This window comes from Marmota marmota, unplaced genomic scaffold (genome assembly GCF_001458135.2).
Source record: "Marmota marmota marmota unplaced genomic scaffold, marMar, whole genome shotgun sequence".
Classification (NCBI taxonomy): Eukaryota; Metazoa; Chordata; class Mammalia; order Rodentia; family Sciuridae; genus Marmota; species Marmota marmota.
Genome location: NW_026000020.1, coordinates 6,627,847 through 6,648,986, shown reverse-complemented (window position 1 = coordinate 6,648,986; position 21,140 = coordinate 6,627,847). Strand labels below are relative to the sequence as shown.

At 45.5% G+C, this 21,140-nt stretch overlaps 1 protein-coding gene across 6 annotated transcripts in view; it reads right to left on the bottom strand.

Annotated features, from left to right (window-relative positions):
- The window catches only part of Kansl3 (KAT8 regulatory NSL complex subunit 3), a 48,292-nt gene that overhangs the window by 9,902 nt on the left and 17,250 nt on the right, over window positions 1-21,140 (bottom strand). For 4 of the 6 annotated variants that reach the window (XM_048810325.1, XM_015499719.2, XM_048810326.1 and 1 more), the window contains 12 exons: window positions 12,847-12,937; window positions 12,535-12,720; window positions 7,593-7,724; window positions 7,265-7,381; window positions 6,931-7,032; window positions 6,759-6,830; window positions 5,553-5,627; window positions 5,271-5,428; window positions 2,512-2,575; window positions 1,943-2,143; window positions 1,620-1,776; window positions 138-215 (listed from right to left, as the gene is read on the bottom strand). In XM_048810325.1, the coding sequence (XP_048666282.1) occupies window positions 138-215; window positions 1,620-1,776; window positions 1,943-2,143; window positions 2,512-2,575; window positions 5,271-5,428; window positions 5,553-5,627; window positions 6,759-6,830; window positions 6,931-7,032; window positions 7,265-7,381; window positions 7,593-7,724; window positions 12,535-12,720; window positions 12,847-12,937 (1,433 nt within the window). The remainder of the gene's footprint in view (window positions 1-137; window positions 216-1,619; window positions 1,777-1,942; window positions 2,144-2,511; window positions 2,576-5,270; window positions 5,429-5,552; window positions 5,628-6,758; window positions 6,831-6,930; window positions 7,033-7,264; window positions 7,382-7,592; window positions 7,725-12,534; window positions 12,721-12,846; window positions 12,938-21,140) is intronic. The other 2 variants (XM_015499720.2, XM_015499722.2) reach the window with 1 other exon arrangement.

Here is a 21,140-nt window from a genome sequence, read left to right as displayed (position 1 = left end):
AACAAAGACCAAGGTGGGAAGGAAGGTGGGAAGAAGGGAATCGGCCCAAGAGAACCAGGAGCCAGGAGGAGGCAGAGGACAGGAGGAGACTACGGAGGTGAGGGAGAAGGAGGACAGCAGAGAAGAGCAATACTCACCAAAGAGACAGGAGGAGGCGCCAGGAGGAAGAGCTTTCCTCACCAGCATGTTTTGTTTCAGAAAAGCAGCAAACTGTGCTAGAAGGAATCAGAGAGAATTACAGAATCACAGCCAGCCAGAGGAACAGGAAAGAAGGAACAGGAAGAGATGAAAACGGTCCACGGGGCTCTCTGACGTCACTGCCAGGGTTTCCTGACCTGCCAGGCAGGAGCTCCACACTGGACAGGACACATATAGCCTCACAGGGCCATGGTCAAGACTCACGAGCTGAGCAAGGCCAGGGCAAGAGGAAGGCGTGAACAGTGAGGGCTTCCTTTCTGTTGGCTATTACTCCATGCTCACCCACCAGCTCTGCTAAAGCCAGGCTTCCATAGCTGCTCCTATCTCCTACGGCACTCGGGGTGCTGTTTCAAGCCCAGCCCACCAGAACTAAGTAGATGCTCAACTAATCATGCCATCCATGAGCACCACAGACCACAGCTCGTCTTCATCAACCACCTAAAGGTACACCGCCCACCCAAGACTTGGCTCTGGCCAACACTCAGGAAAAGGACTGTCACAGGGCATCCAGGCAGATCGTAGGGGCCAAGCCCCCTTTTTGCCTTTGCCCACGCAATCACCCTCTGCTCCCGGTTAGCAGCATTCTTATGAGCAATCTCCCAAGAGGCCTGGGGATAAGTTCTGACCTCGTGACTCCACCAAAAGCAACACAGGGGTGTCAAGCCGATCCGCCTCCTCTCGTCCGAGTCCTCTACCTGATAGCCATCTCCAGCCACTGCCCCTTCCGAGCACTCTCACTTCCAACTGAGAACCTTGATGATCTGTGCACTTGGATATGTCATCAAGTATCTTGGCCTTAGCTCAGGGTTGCCCACCAGGATGACTATGGCTCAGGGAAGGGACTGTTGCTGCTGCTTCCTTGACCCAACAACCTCCTCTACAGCTCCTCACATGGCCTTGCGGCCTCCACACTGAGCTCAACCACACAAGCATTTCCCTCTACGCTTATCTGTAGAGTTCTGATCAACTTTGTGGAAGGTCCCAGAGTGAGAACCTTAACCTTGAAGAAAGGCAAAGCAAAGGAAGGGCCTACACCAGGTGACATGCCCTAGAACCTGATGACTAAAATCGGTCACTCCATACACACACCGTCAGCAGGAGTGGCTGACGAGGCTTAGAGCAAGGGAAGACAACAGCTTCCCCAATTAGAGGTTAGAAAAAAAGGTTAGGCCAACGTGCACGAGTCAGCTCATAAACCTGACAACACACCAAGGCAAAGCTGTAACTAGTGACCACAAAGCCCCAGTAACGCACAGCCTTTGGGATTCACTGTAACCTAATTCTGCCTGGACAGGAATGTGGGAAAGGAGCCACTCACACTCTCCTGGAAAAAGCTGCAGACCCAGTGCTTCCCAACCACCACCTGAAACCACCTGCCGAAGACAGAACCCACAAGAGGCCACTGGGCCCGGAGCCTGTACCCTGGGCTTGTTTGTGGGTCAGCATGGCTTCTGCCCGCTGCACGTGTCTCTTCAGCAGCTGGGAGCTCCCGATCTGGCTGGACTTCTGAGCAGAGGTCACTGTGGTCACTTTGGTCTTGGGACTGGAGGTGGGGCTGCTGGACACACTGGAGAGATCCTGAGGAGAAGGCCAAGAGATGAGCTAATGTTGCTTGGAATTGGACCATAGTCAGCAGGTCCCCCTGGAGCCTCCTCAGAGGGACTCATAAGCACCCACAGGAGGCTGGAGAGCCCACAGCGAGGTCCTCACCCTCAGCAAGAAGGCTCCCTCCCGCCCACCCTACCTCTGAGCCTGAGGGTGAGGCGGGCAGCTTGGCGGCCGGGGAAGCAGGTCGACTGCCCCGCTCAGGGACTTCAAAGGCCAGGTCTCTTCGGGCCACATCACGGGGCTTCTTCTTCTTCTCAGCATCCTGATCCCGAGGCTCCGAGCCCACATGGCCCTCAGAGCGAGTGAGCACTCCCGTCAGGAAGTCCACAATCTCATCCTGGTGCAAAAAGGAGCTAGGCAAATGAGTCCTCCATCAGAGGACAGAAACTCCCAGAGAGCATCAAGCCAATGGGACCCTACTGTGGCTTTGGCCTGAGTGTGCTGGTGCTTCCCCACTCACAGCGCCTGCGCAAAGCCCAGGCTTCCACACAGCTGCAGGTGCCTCTGTGTCCTCCATCCCACTCCCGCAGACCCTCTCTCCTGCCGCTTGGCCTCCGCCCAGGTCATCACTCTCCTTCACTTGTGATTTAGGCCTACCAGAGGCCCCAGGGATACCCCGCACCCTTCAGCGAGCTGCTGCCAAGACAGAACCTAAAAGGCAACAGAGGCGGGCCTCGCCAAGAGAAGCACGAGACAAGGGCTCACCTGAATACATCTGTCCACCATGCTTTGAGTCAACCCTTCTGATTTCTTCTTTGCTTTGCTTATTCTAAGAGATAAAAAGAAGAAAATGCTTACTTTTTAAATATTCCATAGCATCCTAAGGAAATAAGAATTTATTTCTCTTTTATCACTTCCTGAACCCAGGAAGTAGCACTTTATTAGCCCTCAGGCAGGTGACACAACCTCTCTGAGCTTGTGTTTACATCACAAAATGGGGAATCATAATACTCATTCAGGAAGTTGTGGGACTGAGCTAAACAACCCACCTGGAAAAGCAGGCATAGTGCCTGGGACTATCCCCTCCACAACTACCACACCTCTGTCTCAATAGGTAAAGTCCACCTGGACTTCGAGGCCCTGAGAGGCCCCCAGACCCAGTCTCCAACCCTAAGGTTAGTGGTTTAGCAGAAGAAAGGGGGTTCCAGGCTAGTTCTGAAAGGGTAAGAGAAAATGACCATAGTTGGCTGGATTCCCCACTTTGAGAGCTAGCCTTGAATATCCTGGCTTCTGACCAGAGATCCTGGCAAAGGGACAACCAAGTCCCCACACTACAGGACGGAGAACAGTATTACCGAAACTCCAAATCCTGAAATCCCAATTGACTGCTGTTGCCTCTGAACCTGTTAACACCCTCATTTCTCAGATGAGGACAGTGAGTGCCCAAATTTCTGAGCAAAAGGGTCAATATCAATGGAGGCTCCCAGTTCTCTGTCCAATACTCGACACACGCAGCCAGGCATGCAGTGATTCCTGTGATCCCAAACACTGAGGAGGCTGAGCAGGAGGAGCCAAAGTCTGAGGCCCATTTTAGCAGCTTAATGAGGCTCTGCCTCAAAATTAAAAAAAAAAAAAAAACCCAAAACCACCATATGAATGTCATAAGCAGCCCACAAGGAAAGTGGGGAGCAGCAGTCACCTCTCCGCATTCCCTACAGAAACTCAGCACACATAACTTTCTCCCGTAGACGAGAAGGTCTGAATTACTAAGAAAACCAATGTAAATAAAAGATGCACCCTCTTTTTCAGTACACTTCATGACAACACTACTAAAGTTCTCTGTCCCAGCATCTAAAGGCAAAAGCAGTCATCTCGTTCCAAACTTTAGCTGTACTTGTACTCCAACATATATCAAAAGAGGCTTAATGCAAATAACATCTACCTTCACTCATCCTCAATAGAAACACAATTTTTAAAAATGCCTACTCCAGTGAAAGTACATTGACAAGGGGCTGGGGTTGTGGCTCAGAGGCAGAGCACACTCGCCTGGCATGCGTGAGGCACTGGGCTTGATCCTCAGCACCACATTAAAAAAAAATAAAATAAAGATATTGTGTCCACCCATAACCAATAACCAAACAAACAAATAAATAAATAAAAGAAGTACATTGACAAAAGAGTATTTTTGCAGTGTCTCAAGGAGGCTTCCCCCTACAAGATAACTACTAACTACAAAGGGAAAAACAGTAATTTCGTTGTAGAGAACCTGGAAGAAGCCACCTAAACCACTGTAGCAGAGGGACTATCAGTGGTGATAATCTGTGACAGGAGGAACAGGAATTCTGTTATGGGAGTAAATGATAAGGGCCAAGAACACAACCTTCTGTGGCATTCCTGCCAAAAATGCATGTCTTCAATGTAACCAAGAAGAAAAGTGAAAACCCCAAAGCGAGGGACCGTCTACAAAATAACTGGCCAATAATTTTCAAGTGTCAAGGTCATAAAGACAAAGGAAGCCTCATATGGCGGTGCACACCTGTAAACCCAGCAACTCAGGAGGTTGAGGCAGGCACTACAAGTTTGAATTCAGTCTGGGCAGCCTAGTCTCTGTCTCAAAACAAAGCTGGTGGCGGTTCGGGAGGCTGAGGCAGGGGGATCTCAAGTTCAAAGCCAGCCTCAGCAACTTAGCAAAGCCCTCAGCAACTCAGTGAGACCCTGTCACAAAATAAAAAATAAAAAGGGTTGGAGATGTGGCTCAGTGATGAAGTATCCCTGGATTAAATCCCCAGTACCAAAAATTAAATAAACTTTTAAGTAAAACCCAAAAAGGGCGAGAGTGTAGCTTGTGGCAGAGCACCCTTGGACTCAGTGCCCAGTGCCATGGGGTGGGAATGGGGAGACAAAGGAAGGAGACTGAAGATGCATGGCCACCACAGAGTTATGTGGGATCCTGGATTATGTTGAACCAGTTATGTGGAACCGGGAAAAGGGCCTTAGGGAGACAACTGATGAGACCTGAGTCTACAGATTAGCTAATGCCATTACAACAATGTTCACTTCCTGATTTTGAGAATTATCCTTCAGTTATGCAACATGCCAACATTTGGGAAATCCAGGGGAAGGGCATATGATTTTTCTTGTCCTCAGTTTTGTAATTCTTTAAAAAATATTTTTATAGTAGATGAACACAATACCTTTATTTTATTTTTATATGGTGCTGAGGATCAAACCCAGTACCTCACACATGCTAGGCAAGTGTTCTACCAACTGAGCTATAACCCCAGCCCTGTAACTTTTTTTTTTTTTTTGCTTTATCCACCATTGTTTTTTTTTTTTTTTTGGTTAAATTTTTTCTTTTTTTTTTTATTGGTTGTTCAAAACTGTAACTTTTTTTTTATAGATCTAAAATTAATAAAAAATATTTCAATGCCTACTGTTAACTATTAAGCAGGTTATCCGCCGGTTATGGTGCCACCTTACAGCATTCCTCCAACACTGTGACAACCCCAGGAGAACCTACCCACCTGAGATTGTCATCAGCTCCCCCAACAACCACCAAGCTGTTTTCAGCACGGATCTTCTCCCGGAAGTCCTCCATGGCTTCAGGGTGACACTGTAGGGAATTCTGACCAATGACAAAGAGGACTGGAGTCTTCATATCCAAGAGGGGATCATCCACATCCTAAAAGAGGTACAGGGTTAGATCTGGCCAGTTCACACTTAGCACTGACCCCAGCACAAACAAGGACGTGCTTCTTCTGTCCCCTTCCCCCACTGTCAGTGACCCTGCTTCATCTCACTCTTACCCCTCGGGGGCCGTCCACGGTGAGCAGAGGAAACCCAAGGCAGACAACTGCAGTGACATACTCCATGACTGACACCTGTGGATAATAGCACAGTCTGTCTGAAGGGAAATGACTTCACTGTACCTCAGCCTGCCCAGTGTCGAGGTGATGTGCAGATTCACTGGCCAGCCCCACTTCCTCTTCCCCTGTCCTAACACAAGATGTACTGTCCCACGGCAGCTACCACGGAGAGAAGTGGAGTCCTCTCAGATGGGGAACCACAGAAAGGGAGGTTTCTTATTTCAACCTTGTCAACCTGCTAGGCCGAGACTTCTCGTCTCTTTTCTCCACCAAGAGTAAATACACAGCAACAAGCGTTGCCTTTCTCCCTTAAGTAGAGAAAGATCTTTCTGCTCCAGACGTCTCAGACTGTGGAAGAGTCTGATTCCCCCTCCCTAGGAGCAGGAGTGAGGGTGGCCGCCATCCCTCTCTGGGCTCTCGATATCTACTCCACCAGACTTGACCAACTGGGGCTCTGGACACATCAGGGGTACTTACACAAACTGGCGGACACATAGTACAAAGGAAGGGACAGAACATGAACACAACATCAAATTCCAGAGCTATTAATTTGTGCCTACGAGATTAATTTTTTTAGTTGGGAGAATCCTATGGTACTTATACATGGAAAAAAAAGGAATCCAGGAGTTCTTATGTTTTTTTTTTTTTTTTAAGAAATGCTGAAATGTGTAAAATGAAAGATATGATATTTTCTTCAAAATAACCTGAGTGGTAGAGAAAGCAGAGGAAGGGGAAAGATGGAGCCAGCCTGCCATGAGCTGGTCACTGGTAAAACTAGGCAAGAGGTCTGTGGTGTACTCACCAGCTTTTCTCTGCTTTGATTCCTGCTTTTCTACAATAAAGTTAAAATTTCTACAATAAAGTTAAAAACTAAAGTCTGGGCTGGGGCTGTAGCTCAACTCCAAAGCGCTTGCCTTGCACATGAAGCACTGGGTTCAATCCTCAGCACCACATAAAAAAATTAAGTTATTTTAAAAAAACTTTAAAAAATAAAACAACTACAGTTTTGTCTTTTACAGTTAAAATGCAATCATACAGTAATCATCTGGCACTGGGACCGAAACACCATGAGGCCTCAACGGTGGCCCTCGGAAGCAAGTAGTACTGTACCCCAAGACGCCTCCAAATGTGACGGACACCACTTACCTGACAGGCCACCAAAGCTCCTGTGTTCCAGCCGATCAAGATGATGGGCTTGTGTGGGAAATGGCTGTGAATCTTCGTGGGAGGAGAAAGACGACAGTGAGTAGGAGGCTGCGCTGGGGCAGACCCCCCAGCACACCGGCGTCCAGGCCACCCAAGGCGGGGGCATTCTCACCTCCAGTACTTTGCTTCTCACCGCCCCGATCATATGCTCAAGGCACTGCAGAAGGCCCACCCCACTGCCGTTGTTCAGCAGATGGGTGGCGACAGGAATGACCTAGAGGAAAGAAGGGCACCATGCCACAGCGGTAAGTCCAATCTCTCATTCTGCCTAATCTGCTCTGAATCCCTCAACCTCACAGCAAGCGCTGTTTGAACACCAGACAAGAGCCCTGGATGGGATGGTCCTCGTTTCAAGTGCGTCCATTTTGACCACCCCCTGCGCTGCTTCTCTTCCAGCCTCCAAGACCTTATTCCCACCCGGAGCCGTGCTCTTGCCCCCCACAAACCTTGCCTAAGCAGGAGAGCTGAGACTGCCAGAAGCGGTGGCGGCGTGAGGTGGGGAACACAGAGCTGGAGGGGCCCGAGGAGGCGATGAGGATCAGAGGAGAGCCAGGGAGTTTGCTCTGAGAAGAGAGAGTCCCACCTGGTGAGTGAGAGACTCATCCCAACCCCCAGGACTGCCTCTCTAGGCTGAGCACCCAACCCACGACCTTTGTTTATGGAACTATGTGAGGCACTGATAGACGAGTGATTAAGGGAAAGGTTACATCCTCCCCAGCCAGGGCTTGAGTCAGAACATCTCACTGCCAGTTATGGCTGAGCCCCTCAACTCACTGGCTTGTTATGAGAAAGCACCCCCACAGCAGGGTCCCAGGGCCTCTTCAGCAGCAGTGACAAGGCCTCAGCTCCTGCAGCCCCAGTCTTCGTGTTGGACGACACAAGCATGCGGTCAATCAAGGTCGGGATCTAGAAGGAAGAAGTTGGAGATGCTTCAGTGTGAAGCACAGGTACAAATAAGTGGCTGCGTGAAGCTGCGTGAAAAGCATGTCCCCAGTGTGTAAGGACAGTGAGTGCGCTCCTTTTGAAAGCAAACTGGTGAAATGCATCTGGGACCTTAGTTTATTCTCATCACTGTTCCAAAGGATTTCACTTCTGAGAACCTTCCCTCAAGAATTATATCAAGCCAGGCATAATGGTGCATGCCTGTAATCCCCAGCAACTTGAGAGGTTGAGGTAGGAGGATCGCAGGTTCAAAGCCAGCCTCAGCAAGTTAGTGAGGCCCTAAGTGACAGCGAGACTCTGACTCACAATAAAAAAATTAAAAGGCTGAGATGTGGCTCAGTGGTTAAGGGTGCAGGGAAGCAGGGCTGCCCCCGGGTTCAATCCCTGGTACCAAAAAAAAAGAAATTATATAAAAAATACACACACACACACACACACGAACAAGGAGAGCTTTGCACAGAGACAAATTCTCTGTCAACAACAATCAAAACACAGAAACAACCTAAATGAGTAGCTAAGTAAATTATCAACCTAACTGGATATTATGGATTATTTTCTTTTTGGGTACCATGAAGTAAACCCAGGGGCACTTAACCACTGAGTCACATCTCCAGCCCTTTTTATTCTTTATGTTGAGACAGGGTCTCGTTAAAGTTGCTTGAGGCCTCACTAGTTGCTTGAGGCTGGCTTTGAACTCATGATGCTCCTGGCTCAGCCTCCAGAGCTACGGGGATTACACAAGTACACCATCACGCCCAGCATGGATTATTTTCAAATACTTACTAAATCAGGTATAACCTACAGAAATAATTGGCACCAGGCATGGTAGCCATGCTGTAATCTCAGTGACTTGAAGGATTCTAAGTTTGAGGTCAGCCTGAGCTGTAAGACCCTGTCTCAAAATTCAAATAAATAAAAGGTTTGGGGATACAGGTCAGTGGTACAGCACCCCTGGTTCAATCCCTAATACTGAGAGACAGAGAGAAACAGACAGAAAGAGACAAAGAAGGAAGAAATATTTTTGCTAAAATGCTATAGGTAAGACAAAAAAAAAATAAAAATTATTTCTACTCAGAAAAAAAAGGCTTATGTAAAACATGCCAAATGTCAGTATAATAATGATCACTGTGGAATTATGGGTGACTTTTCTTTATGTATTTTTGTATTTTCTAAATTTCCTCAGTGAACATTTGCTGATTTTATAATTTTTTTAAAAAATTGCATTTTCTTCTAGAGTATAGCCTTCAAGTTGTGGCTTGTTAATGAAACCTATTATTGTGTTCAAAAACCACATCCAACTATATTGTGTATATCATGATTTATCCATATCCTGTTTTTTACTAGCCACCAAAGATGTGACCTTGGAGATGTATAAATATAGGTTTAAAACATGCTGATGCTTACACTGCAAAGAACTATCTGTGTGAATTGCACACTGCCCACAAGAGGCCAAAGTGATCTCATGGAAGGAAAAGGTTTTTACACATTGGAGATCCTTTTCAGAAAGAAAAAAAAAAAAAAGTTTTTGAGAGATTGGAGAATGAAAAGTATGGTTTGATGCAGGTTGTTAGACTTCAGAGATACCAGGAAAAGATAGGCCACTCTCAATTTGAAGAGACAGAAACCAGGGGCTCAGTGACAGGGCACTTGCCTAGCATTTACAAGGCCCTAAGGTTCGGTCCCCACCCAGCACTGCCAACACAAAAAGAGATTAAAAAGACTTTTGCATGAGAAATTAGGGGATATAATTATGAGAACACTTTAGTTCACTTAGAAAATAAATATGCAGCCAGGCGTGGTGGCACATCCCTATAATCCCAGCAGCTTGGGAGGCTGAGGCAAGAGGATCGTGTTCAAAGCCAGGCTTAGCAACTTAGTGAGGCCCCATTTCAAAATGAAAAAAAATTTTAAAAGGGCCGGGGATGTGGTTCAAGCGGTAGCGCGCTTGCCTGGCATGTGTGCGGTCTGGGTTCGATCCTCAGCACCACATACAAACAAAGATGTTGTGCGCGCCGAAAACTAAAAAATAAATAAATATTAAAATTCTCTCTCTTAAAAAAAAGGGGGGTGGGGGCTGGGGATGTTGCTCAGTGGTTAAGCACCTCTGGGTTCAATTCCCAGCACCAAAATAAATAAGTAAATAATATGCAACAGCTGCTCTTACAAAGCACCAGGCTAGTCCTGCAGAGGAATTTAACCTCTGAGGGGTGAGAAAGACAGACACACAACTAACGTGGGCACAGGGAAGCAGGGTGCTAGCTCTCATGGAGCAGTGGAAACCCCACACTGCTGATTCCCACCATCCTGTGGAGAAGGGGCGGCTCACAGGCAATTCTCATCTGAAGATGGCAGCTCATGAAGTGAGACAGGCACAAGGAACAGGCAGGATTCCAAAAGATGAGACAGCACCAGAGGCAAGAACAGATGGGGCTTATTCGAGGCACAGGTGGACTCAAGTGGAGGATCCGCTTATGGAAGTAGGGGAGTGTAAAACTAGTGACAAAGGCTAACCCAAACTACCAAAGAACTCCATCCCAAGCTGGCTAGGCCTGCAACTCCCTCTCTGCTCAACACCTGGAGGCAGTGGATTCGACCCAAGCTGACTTCAAGAGCGTTGCCTGGCAGCAGAGTACACCTGGAAACCCCAAAGCCTCGAAGCTCCTCTTCTGTCAACAGTAAGTAACCAACAACTGACTCTTCCACTTGGTGCTAGGAAAACCAAGCTCCCTGCCTTTCCAGCGGTGCACTCCCTCTTGGCACACAAGCAGGAGGCTGCGCCCAGACCTTCCCTGCCCTCTTTATAATGGAGCCAGCGGAGACGGCAGGTGGGTCAAGAGCAAGATCCCCATCAGCTGCATCTTAACACCAGCAGGTACTTTAAAAGCAAATCATTTATACCCTTTGAGAAACAACCAGAGTGTGAGTGAGTGACATAGTCTGGCATTAGAGGAAGCACCATGGAGAGCATACCCAGTGGACAGTGCAAGTATTGGGAACCCTGCTGACTAGCATACCAGTGAAACTTGTGCCATTCCAGCAAACCAGCAGCGTGGCTACACAGTGCCCACCGGTGAAGCCCTTCATGCTCACCTGAATGCACCTCATTCACACAGGCCACACCCAGCTGGGGACTTACATGGGGAAGAAACACAAACTTGCTTCTAAACCAAGGAGAATCAGCAGGGCGTGGTGGGGCATGCCTGTGATTCCAGCAACTTGGGAGGCTAAGCCAAAGAATCAAAGTTCAAAGCCAGCCTCAGCAACTTAGTGAGACCCTCTCTCAAAATAAAAAAATAAAAAGAGTTTAGTGGTTAAGCACCCCTGGGTTCAATCCCATTACCAATAAATAAAAAAAATAAAGCCAAGGGAGTCAGACTGTAATCACGCTGGCTATGGCGAGCAAGGCAGAGCCACCAATGCCCTGGGCACTACTGGCCCTCATCCCCTGGAGTATACATACCACGGCTGCACCTTTACCACAGGAAGAATGTATTTATGAACAGGCCACTCTCTGCCAAGGGCTACCTTGGTCCCACCCCACCTATGCCCAAGTCCAGGTCCATTTACCCCTAGGGAAGTCTGGGGTCTATTTTCATTCATCTCGTTCTCCACTAGAAAATAAGGTGCACCAGAGCAAGGAGCAGTTCTGTTTTATGCACACCACTAAGTGAAAAATTTAGGGTCAAACTTCCTACCATAAAAACATGAACATCTCTAGTCCCGAGTTTTATACAAAGCCTGTCTTCTGTAGCTTTCTAACAAACTCAGCATCTTGAAACTTAAAGTCAGGTCAAGAGACAAAGTTTTGGGGGTATGGCTGAAGGCCAAGCAACTTTGCACCTGCCTGAAAAGGAAAAAGAAAATCTACTTAAAAAAAAAAAAAAAACTGATGTAGCTCAGAGGTAGGGCGCTTGCCTAGCACACGTGAGGCCCTGGGCTCCATTCCCAGCTCCACGAACTGAACTGATACAGGTTGTCTGAGGCTATTTTGATTTGGGGCAAAGTACCTCACACATTTCCAGAAACTACAAGGGTACTCCTTAACAGTTTCTGTGAGCTAACTAAGCTAAAATTTTGCACCACTCTTTCTTGATGAACTAATTTAATTCTCACAGAAATTGCATATAGATATTGTTATCAAGAACATTTTGGAGGAAACTGAAGTACAGGTCTCAGCTTCCCCTGTGGGTCAGTGGCAGGGCTGAGACAGTTAGATGACTGGCCTTTAGAACCTGCTGTCCACCACACTGAGGCCCAATGCAGCCATTAACATCACAATAAGGGAAATAGGTGAACATTGTGCAATTCTAGGTAGGTAAGACCACAGGGGCAGGAAATGCTGCGCTTGTAATCAATTATTTCAGCTCAGGTGTTGTAACTGAAGGCTCATCCCTTGATGAGGAGAGACCGAGGGCAGAGTACCCCTCCCTCTGTAATCCCCCGGCCCCCTGAGCTCACAGGCCTGCCTCTTGCCCCTTATCAACACTGCCCCCGGTACACTTTCATCTCTTCCACTACGTTCAATGACACAGGCCAGGAGCTGCAAGGCTATGAGTACTCTGGTTTTCAGGTCCCACACTCATCCTGGAGATGGCATGAAGATGTTTACACCAGACTAAGTGTAAAATGATACCTTATCTCCTATTTTTAATAGCATACTGGCTAGCCACGCCCTCCAAACTGACCAGGTAATGACCTCGCCAAACCCCACATCTGAACCCACATCAGGGACTGGCTGACCCCAACACAGGGCAGATGCCAACCACAGCCTTACCTTCCCTTTCAGTGTCTGCAAAGCATCCAGGTAGGCGGCCAGCATGGGCAGACTCAAGGTCTCCACCAGGGTCGTGTGCAGCCACTGGATCAGCTTGGTGTCCCAGCTCACACTGGCCAGGGCCTGCCGCACGCGCCTTGCACACTTGTCCACAGCTACACGGCGTAGCACTGGCTCATTACAAGCCTGAAAGATGCAAAAAGAAGGAACAAGAGTTCCACTTGGTTAGCAAATGGGAGGTGGGTACAAATCAGTCAGCCAGAGAGGCCTGAACTAGGAAGAGCCCACCTGGGCGGATTTCTGATGTCTTACCCCTTCATTGGCCAAGCGGGCAAGTCGGTCAGACTGCAGGGCTTTGAGGATCTTGTTGAATAGCTTGTTCTGGGCCATTGTCCAGCCAGTCCTATAATGGAAACTCTGAGGAGTTAAGGTCAAACCCTAGGGACAAGACTCTGTCATCTTTTTTGATCCCATTATGAGAGAGTATAACCTGAGGTAACTTAGTCAAAGACTACTGAGGTAAAACACGAGATTCTGGTCCCAATCTTGGCAATGAATCACCTCAGCACACATTTGAATTAATCTTACCTACTACAAGTCAAGACCAGTCACAGATGAAGTCTTTTAGTGCTACCAAAGCTAATTATTTATCTAAAGGCTAAGATACTCACCCTAACAAATGAAGACAGGTCTACACCAGTGTGTAGACCTATTTGAATTTCACAGGTCGTACATTCCACACAAAACCAGAAGGATCAGCAAGCATTTCAGTGTACCAAAACCTTAGACTATGGTAAGAAGTCTACTTAAACTAGCTTTAAAAACAAAAACAGCAGAAATGTGACCAATGAACAGACTATTCTCCCAGTCCCAATTTTACCCTAATCTCTCCTCTTTTTCCATATTTTAAAGAATTTTTTTCCTCTATGCCACAAAATTAGTAAACTTATGTTCTGTGTAAGTTAACACTGTTATCCCAGCGTAGGACACCAGCATACACAGGCCAGCTGCTTACTAACAACTTTCTGTCCTCCTCCAACACAGCAGTAAACCCTGTAGTCAGGAATCTACCCCACTGTTCTCATCCCCACATCACTGCACCTAGACAGAAGTGTGGATCCTGTTACCTTTCCCATCACCCCACACCAGGCAATCTCAGTAGACACTCTAATTCAGACCAGCAAGCCTCCTAAAGATAAAGGCAACAGAAGACACCCAATCAGAGCCGGGCGCGGTAGGGCACACCTGTAATCCCAGCAGCTTGGGAGGTTGAGGCAGGAGCCTCAGCAATGAGGCATTAAGCAACTCATGAGACCCTGTCTCTAAATAAAATACAAAATAGGGCTGGGATGTGGCTCAGTGGTCTAGTTCAATCCCCAGTACCAAAAAAATGATACCCAACCAGGAATATTTTTTTAGTGACCCTCTCTGCCATTAGAAAAACTGCTCAATACATTATTTCTTAAAATATCAGTGGTTGCTAGACCCAAACAAGATAAATCAAAGTAGTAATTCTTGTCAGTAGGAGGATAAAGTCACAAAGTAGGGCTGAGATAACCACTAGCCAAGTAGAAAATAGTGATCAGTCTCCCTGGATTGATAGCTATCTACCAATCTCAGAAATCAGGCCTTTTCAAGAATGAAAGAAGACAAAGCCTAAGAAACCTAGAAGACAAAAAGAAAGAGAGATAAATGTAACTTAGTGAGACCCTGTCTCAAAATAAAAAATAATGGCACTGCTTAAGCAGTTCAATCTCCAGTGCCCAAAAAAAAAAAAAAAAAAAGAGGCTCCAAAAAATTAATACAATAAAGTATTTGGGTTGGGGCGGTAGCTCGGTGGCAAAGCGCTTGCCTAGCATGTGTGAGGCACTGGATTCAATTCTTAGCACCACATAAAACTAAACAAACATAAAGGCATTCTGTCCATTTGCAACTGCAATAAATAAACAAACAAACAAATAAATAAATAAAAGAGTAAGGTAGTCAACAGGTAAAGAACATGAAAAAGCAAAGACAGATCACAAAACAGTACAGTTAACCCTACCTCAAAATTAAACAAATGCAGATTAAAATAAGTTTTTTTTAACTTACTGAATAAGTAAAAATTAAGTTTAATACCGGGTTATGAGGTGTAAGTAGATCCCTCTGTATTCTGTTGTTGGAAATAAAAAGTAGTACCTCTGGAATGTCAGTGGGAAAATGAATTTTGGAAGGTCAATCAAAACCCTGAGTCAGGGCTGGGGGATGGCGCTCCGTGGCAGGGCACTTGCCGAGCGAGCCTGCAGCCTTGTGCGATCTGATCCCAGCACCACACACTCAAAATTCTAAGTCAGATCATGTCATTCCTCTGCCCCATCCTTCAGGGGCCTCATTTCAATCAGCTAAAATCTTGAGTCCTTGCAATGGTTGTGGAGCTCCCACTGCCTCTGACCGCATCATGACTTTCCTCGCTCACTTCGCTGCATTCAGGGTCTCCCCACTCCCACTCAGGACCCCCCACTCCCTGGTTTCATACACACCAGGTGCAATCCTCTAGCAGACTGGGCCCTTCTCCTTCATTCCCTGAACTGAAACAATGTCTACCTCAGGTCACATTCATATGTTCACATGTTACCTTGCAGGGAGGCTTCCTCTAAGCTCTCCTATTTAAAACTGCAACACCCTGATCCCAGCCTGGACTTCTCTAACCGTTTCAAGCGGAAGCTGTATCACCATTTCCCATTCTAGCCACTGTACCGGAGTTCAGTTTGTCTCCCTTTGCTACAATGTAAAAGCCAAGCTGGCTGGGACTTTGCTCATTTTAAGTCCTGCCTCCCCAGCACATAAAACAGCCTAACAGGGGCTGGAGTTGTGGCTCAGCAGTAGAGCGCTTCCCCTGTATGTGTGAGGAACTGAGTTTGATTCCCAGCACCACATATAAAGAAGCAAATAAAATAAAGGTCCATCAACAACTAAAAAAATTTAAAAACAGCTAACATCCCAGGAGTTAACATTTGCTGAATAATAATGGCTGAACTGTGTCACGCTGCATTCTAAGTTCTGCAGTGAGGTCCAGACTTAACCTTCACCCCCTGTATCCCACCTGACAAATGGGTACCAAGCAGCAGAGAGGAATGGAGAAATAAAACTTGTGCTCCACCTTCACCAGACCAAGGTGGTCAAACTACCAGAAAAGCTGCATTCCAATAGTCTCAATTTCTCTTACTTTATCATGTAGCACGCTAGCATCCTTTCCATCACACCACCGTGCCCTATGAGACAACCTAATTTCTACTGGCCATGGCTCTAGGAACATCAGAGGACAAACTACCCTTTGTAATTTAATCTGTACAACTATTTGTCTTCTGTGAGCAAGCAAATACTCACTAGAAAGGAGGAAAACAATTCAACACCTTTCCTTCAGCAAAATAAAATCTCCACCTACTACATCTCCAGTTTACAACATGATCCAGGAGAATGCTAGCTCTACCCAGTTCTCCAATAAAGAGCTGGCCACATGCCCTGGATATGGACTAGATGATTCCTAAATCCTCCAAATTTCAGGTTCGCTCTGATCACTGATAATGAGAACAGCTGAAACCCATGATCACAGAGACAAAACCAGGCAACTCTTTTTCAGAAGCAACTTCTATCTATATTTAAATCTTTCCTCACTACAGCTAAATCTTTTTTTGGGGGGTGACACTGGGGATCAAACCCAGGGATGCTCTATCACTGAGCCATATCCCAAGCCCTTTTTACCTTTTATTTTTGAGATAAGGTCTCACTAAGCTGCCAAGGGTGGGCTTGAATTTGTAATCTTCCTGACTCAGCCTCTGAGCAGCTGGGATTATAGGCATGTGCCACTGTGCTCCAGTGCTAAATCTGTTAAACCTCCAAAGCCATTCGCTCTTTTGTGATCCTTCCCTCTACCCCCAGTGGCGTATTAGAAGCAGTCTTAGGTTTCTGGGGATTGTCTTCTTTTTCCTTTTTACCTAGTTATTTTGACTTTATTTCTATTACTTCATCAGGATCCACCCATTTTTATTGTGGTTTGATGCTCAGAAATGATGGACTTGGCCTGCCAGATACTATGACATATGCCTGCAATCCCAGCAGCTCAGGTGGCTGAGGCAGGAGGATCTCGAGCTCAAAGCCAGCCTCAGCAACTCAGTGAGGCCCTGAGCAACTCAGCAAGACCCTTTCTCTAAACAAAATATTTTTCAAAAAGGCTGATGTGGCCCTGTGGTTAAGTACCCCTGGATTCAATCCCTGGTACCAAAAAAAAAAAAAATTCTGGACTTAGGAGAGGGGGAGTGAATGCTTCAATTCCATGTTAGGACCCTGGAAGGTTTGCTGGGACCAGTAACTTCAGACCACCAGTTCATAATCCTGTTTTCCTTAACGTTACTGCAACACAGAAATTCCATGAGTAGCAGTTCTCTTATGTCCAGTGATCCTCAGGTGGTCTTGCGGATTGGGTGGAGGCTGGAGGAGACAGAAGGTGCTCACAAATAGTGTGAAAAAGCTCCCTGGAGAAACATGGCTCTATCCCCAAGTAACATACCTCTGTTTTTAATGCGATTAAGTCCTACCCTATTTGTAGGCATTTGGGGGTGCGTCTCTTTTACTATGATTTATTTATGTCAGTTGCAATGGCCATCCCTCCTGTCCCCCCAACTCACACACACACCTATCTATCTATATCTATATGTCACTGTAAACATCTCTGGAAAATAAATTTCTTGAACTGGAAATAAAAGAGCAAAGGTTACCTGTGTTAAATGTGAGCTTTCAGTTCTGTGAAAGTACAGTCAAAGAACCTGGAACATCACAAAAGTGGGACTGTATTCATAGCCTTACCTCCAGTAATAATGCTCATTTATAACCAACCAGAGTAAGCAATAAATATGATTTTTCCATGTTCAACAATGTCTGGAACTTTCTCAAAGTCTTTAGCTTCAAGAACAGAAAATGAGATAGAACTGATTTATGAAGTACCAACAGCATTTCCAAAATTATCCTGTTCTTTGTCATGTAACAGGAGATTTTTTCCTATTTGTTTTTCTTACTCTACATCTATTCTAAAACCCAAAAAGATGAGAGCAAGGAAAATGATGTGAATAAAAATCTAGAAAGCTACTTGAAAATCACCACCGTACACCAGTGACAGCTGAAATTAAATTTAAAACCACAATGTTGAGAGTCTAAAATCCCAGGAAAAGGTCTTAGGATTGCTGCTGTATATATAACAAAGCAATCTCAAGAACTGAACATGTTCTCTATATTTTGTTGGCTTCGTGGGAGGCTGGAAAATTAAGTGGGCAGAAAAAAATGATCTACCCCAAGATTAAGATAAAGAGCATGCAAAAGATATAATTAAGGAAAAATTTAAAAACAGGAGACAGAATGTTAAATACAAGTCTAAACAGTCAAATAGCTGATGGGAACTGTGGTGAGTCAACTGCTTCCCCCTGCACCCTGCCTTGACCTGGACCTATTCAATTTTCATGAGTGCAAAAATGCCTTTTCTTCATTTCTTAGAAGAGATCAGATCATCTTTTGTTTTCCATGCTCTGACTGATTCTGAATAACATGCTGACCTCTGGCCCAGTCAAAGCAGCCAAAATAGCACACTGGTCCTAGAAAAATTTGACATTTTCAAAGGTAATTATTTCTCTCATACTATTTTCAGGGAGTCTAATTTAACATTAAAATGCTTAAAGGATTTTTTTTTTTTTAACCCAAAGTCAAACAAGAATAGACAAAGAATATCAGAGAAACTCAACAGGCCCCATTCACACTGAGGAAGGGGGGAGAGAGCAGAAAGCAGGTGGGGGCAGGAAAGGAGGGAAAGAAACAACTTGGACAGAACAAAATTCTGTGCCAACATCTCAGGCACAGAATTTCAACCTTCCAGCCTCAAACTTCTACAGACACATACAAGATTGAGATGTAAATTTAGAGAAGGTTCAGAAAAGGAGAAGTGGGAGTGTGAGCTGGAATTCAGAAGTTCGGATTTCTAAGACAAGACAGCCTGCTTTCAAACACTAGATTCTTTCATCAAAATGTTGGATATGTCTCAAAATCCCTCTGAACAGATGCTGAGAAGTATCATGTGTAAGAGTATTTTGTTAAATATCTTCTAAAAATTGCAACCAATAAAACTTGCCATTGGGGCTAGGATTGTGGCTCAGTGGTACAGTGCTCACCTAGCCACGTGCAAGGCCCTGGGTTCGAGCCTCAGCAACACGTAAAAATAAATAAATAAAATAAAGGAATTGTGTCCAACTACAACTAAAAAAAATTAAAAAAAAAAAAAAAAGAGGGGCTGGGGATGTGGCTCAAGTGGTAGCACGCTTGCCTGGCATACGTGCGGCCCGGGTTCGATCCTCAGCACCACATAAAAACAAAGATGTTGTGTCCGCTGAAAACTAAAAAATAAATATTAAAAGAATTCTCTCTTAAAAAAAAAAAAAGAGGGGCTGGGATTGTGGCTCAGTGATAGAGTGCTTGCCTTGCATGTTGAGGCACTGGGTTCGATCCTCAGCACCACATAAAAAGTAAATAAATAAAGGTATTGTGTCCATCTACAACTAAAAAAAAAAAATTAAAAAAAAGAAAAAAAGAAACTTGCCATCTGACACTCGTGGAGAGGGAGGCAAGCTGAGCCAGTGTCCTCAGGATGGCCCCGCTATGCCAGTAAACAGAAATCATTTCCAAAGGTCCTCCAAGGCACAGATCTGGGGCACACAGGCTCATGGCCCAGACCCTCTTTATATTCCTCTTTAAGAGAATATAAAGTACTTATGGCTTCTGGGCCATACAGTCTCTGCCACAACTATTTAACCCTATGATTGTGTACAAAAGAAGCCATGGGCAATACTTAATGAATGGCATGACAATATTCCAATAAAAGTTACTTTATGGGCAATGAATTTCATGTGTCATAAAATACTAGTCTTCTGATCTTTTTTTTTTTTTTTTTTGCAACCACTTAAAAATGCCATACAAGGCCGAGTGTGGTGGCACATACCTGTAATCCCAGCGGCTCGGGAGGCTAAGATAGAAGGATTGTGAATTCAAAGCCAGCTTCAGCAATGGTGAGGTGCTTAGCAACTCAGTAAGACCCTGTCTCTAAATCAAATACAAAATAGGGCTGGGGATGTGACTCAGTGGTTGGGTACCCCTGAGGTCAATCCCTGCTACAAAAGAAAAAAAAAAAAAGCCATACAAAACAAGCAAAGGACCAGACCTGGCCTACGGCTGATTTTGCCAACTCCTGATCTAAGACAAATCAAGCAAAGAGAAAGATTTAAACCATTTCACAAAATATCCACCATTCCTAGAGAAAGTCAGGGTCAGGTAGCAGTGGCAGTGAAATCTCACTTTTTATACAGTAAAGGTTATCTGAAGGCAGTTTCTACTGAAATAATTCAAGAAGGGAGACAAAAGCCCTAACAAAGAAATTAAGTTTCTGACTCCACAGATAAAAAGTGATCAGTATGCTCTCTGGGGACAGAAATCGAGAGTTGCAGGGAGCTGTCCATGGAGTTCTCAATGTGGGAAACTGTAATTTTACATGACTTTATGCAGAAAGAAAGGAAGCAGCAATTTAACAATCAAGTCAAAGGAAAGATCAGGAACAAGATGATTATAATCAGAGCAGAGGAGCAACAAACTCCAGACAGGCTACGAATTCAGGGACAGGATTAAAAAAAAAAAAAAATGGTGATCAGTGAAGCTGAAGCTAATAAGGACCAACAGATAATAACACCAGCCAAGTGCAAAACGGACCTGTCTGAAGAGATGGTTTACAAGCCTGTTGCTAATGGGTGGATACTTCCAAAATCTCTTCAAATACTAAAAAACAATCTGAAGTAAGGGCTTCATATTGGAGGCCTCCATGGAGACTAGAGGAAGGCAAGCACATGATGAGAATCTGTCAGTGTTTCTCCGCAGGATGGGCCAATGAGGGGGCCCTGGGCCCTTGGTGTGCCCACCTTGGTTAGGGCAAGATGCACTGGCATCCAGTCCTCCTGCCCCTGCACACGCACTCCACCCACCTACCACTCCAGAAACAGAATGGCTTCCTATACTTTCCTCTGAGGACAAACACTCTGGCCAGGCCACCCCCAGTGTCTCTTCTACTTGGAAGTTTTCTCTCTCCTTATAAATTATAAACTGGTATTCCCATGTATTAAGTCTCTAATGACTTTGATAAGCATGAATAGTCTCCAAAAAAGTCTTTTATTTGGGGGGCTGGGGATGTGGCTCAAGCAGTAGCACGCTTGCCTGACATGCGTGAGGCCTGGGTTCAATCCTCAGCACCACATACAAAAAAAGATGTTGTGTCCGCCGAAAACTAAAAAATAAATATTAAAAAATTCTTTCTCTCTTAAAAAAAAAAAAAAAAAAAAAACTCTTTTATTTGATACCGGGGACTGAACCCAGGGGCACTAAATCACTGAGCACATCTCCAGCCCTTTTTTTTTTTGATGTTTATTTTTTAGTTTTAGGTGGACACAATATCTTCACTTTATTTTTACGTGGTGCTGAGAATCGAACCCAGTGCCTCACGCATGCTAGGCGAGCACGCCACCACTTGAGCCACATCCCCAGCCCCT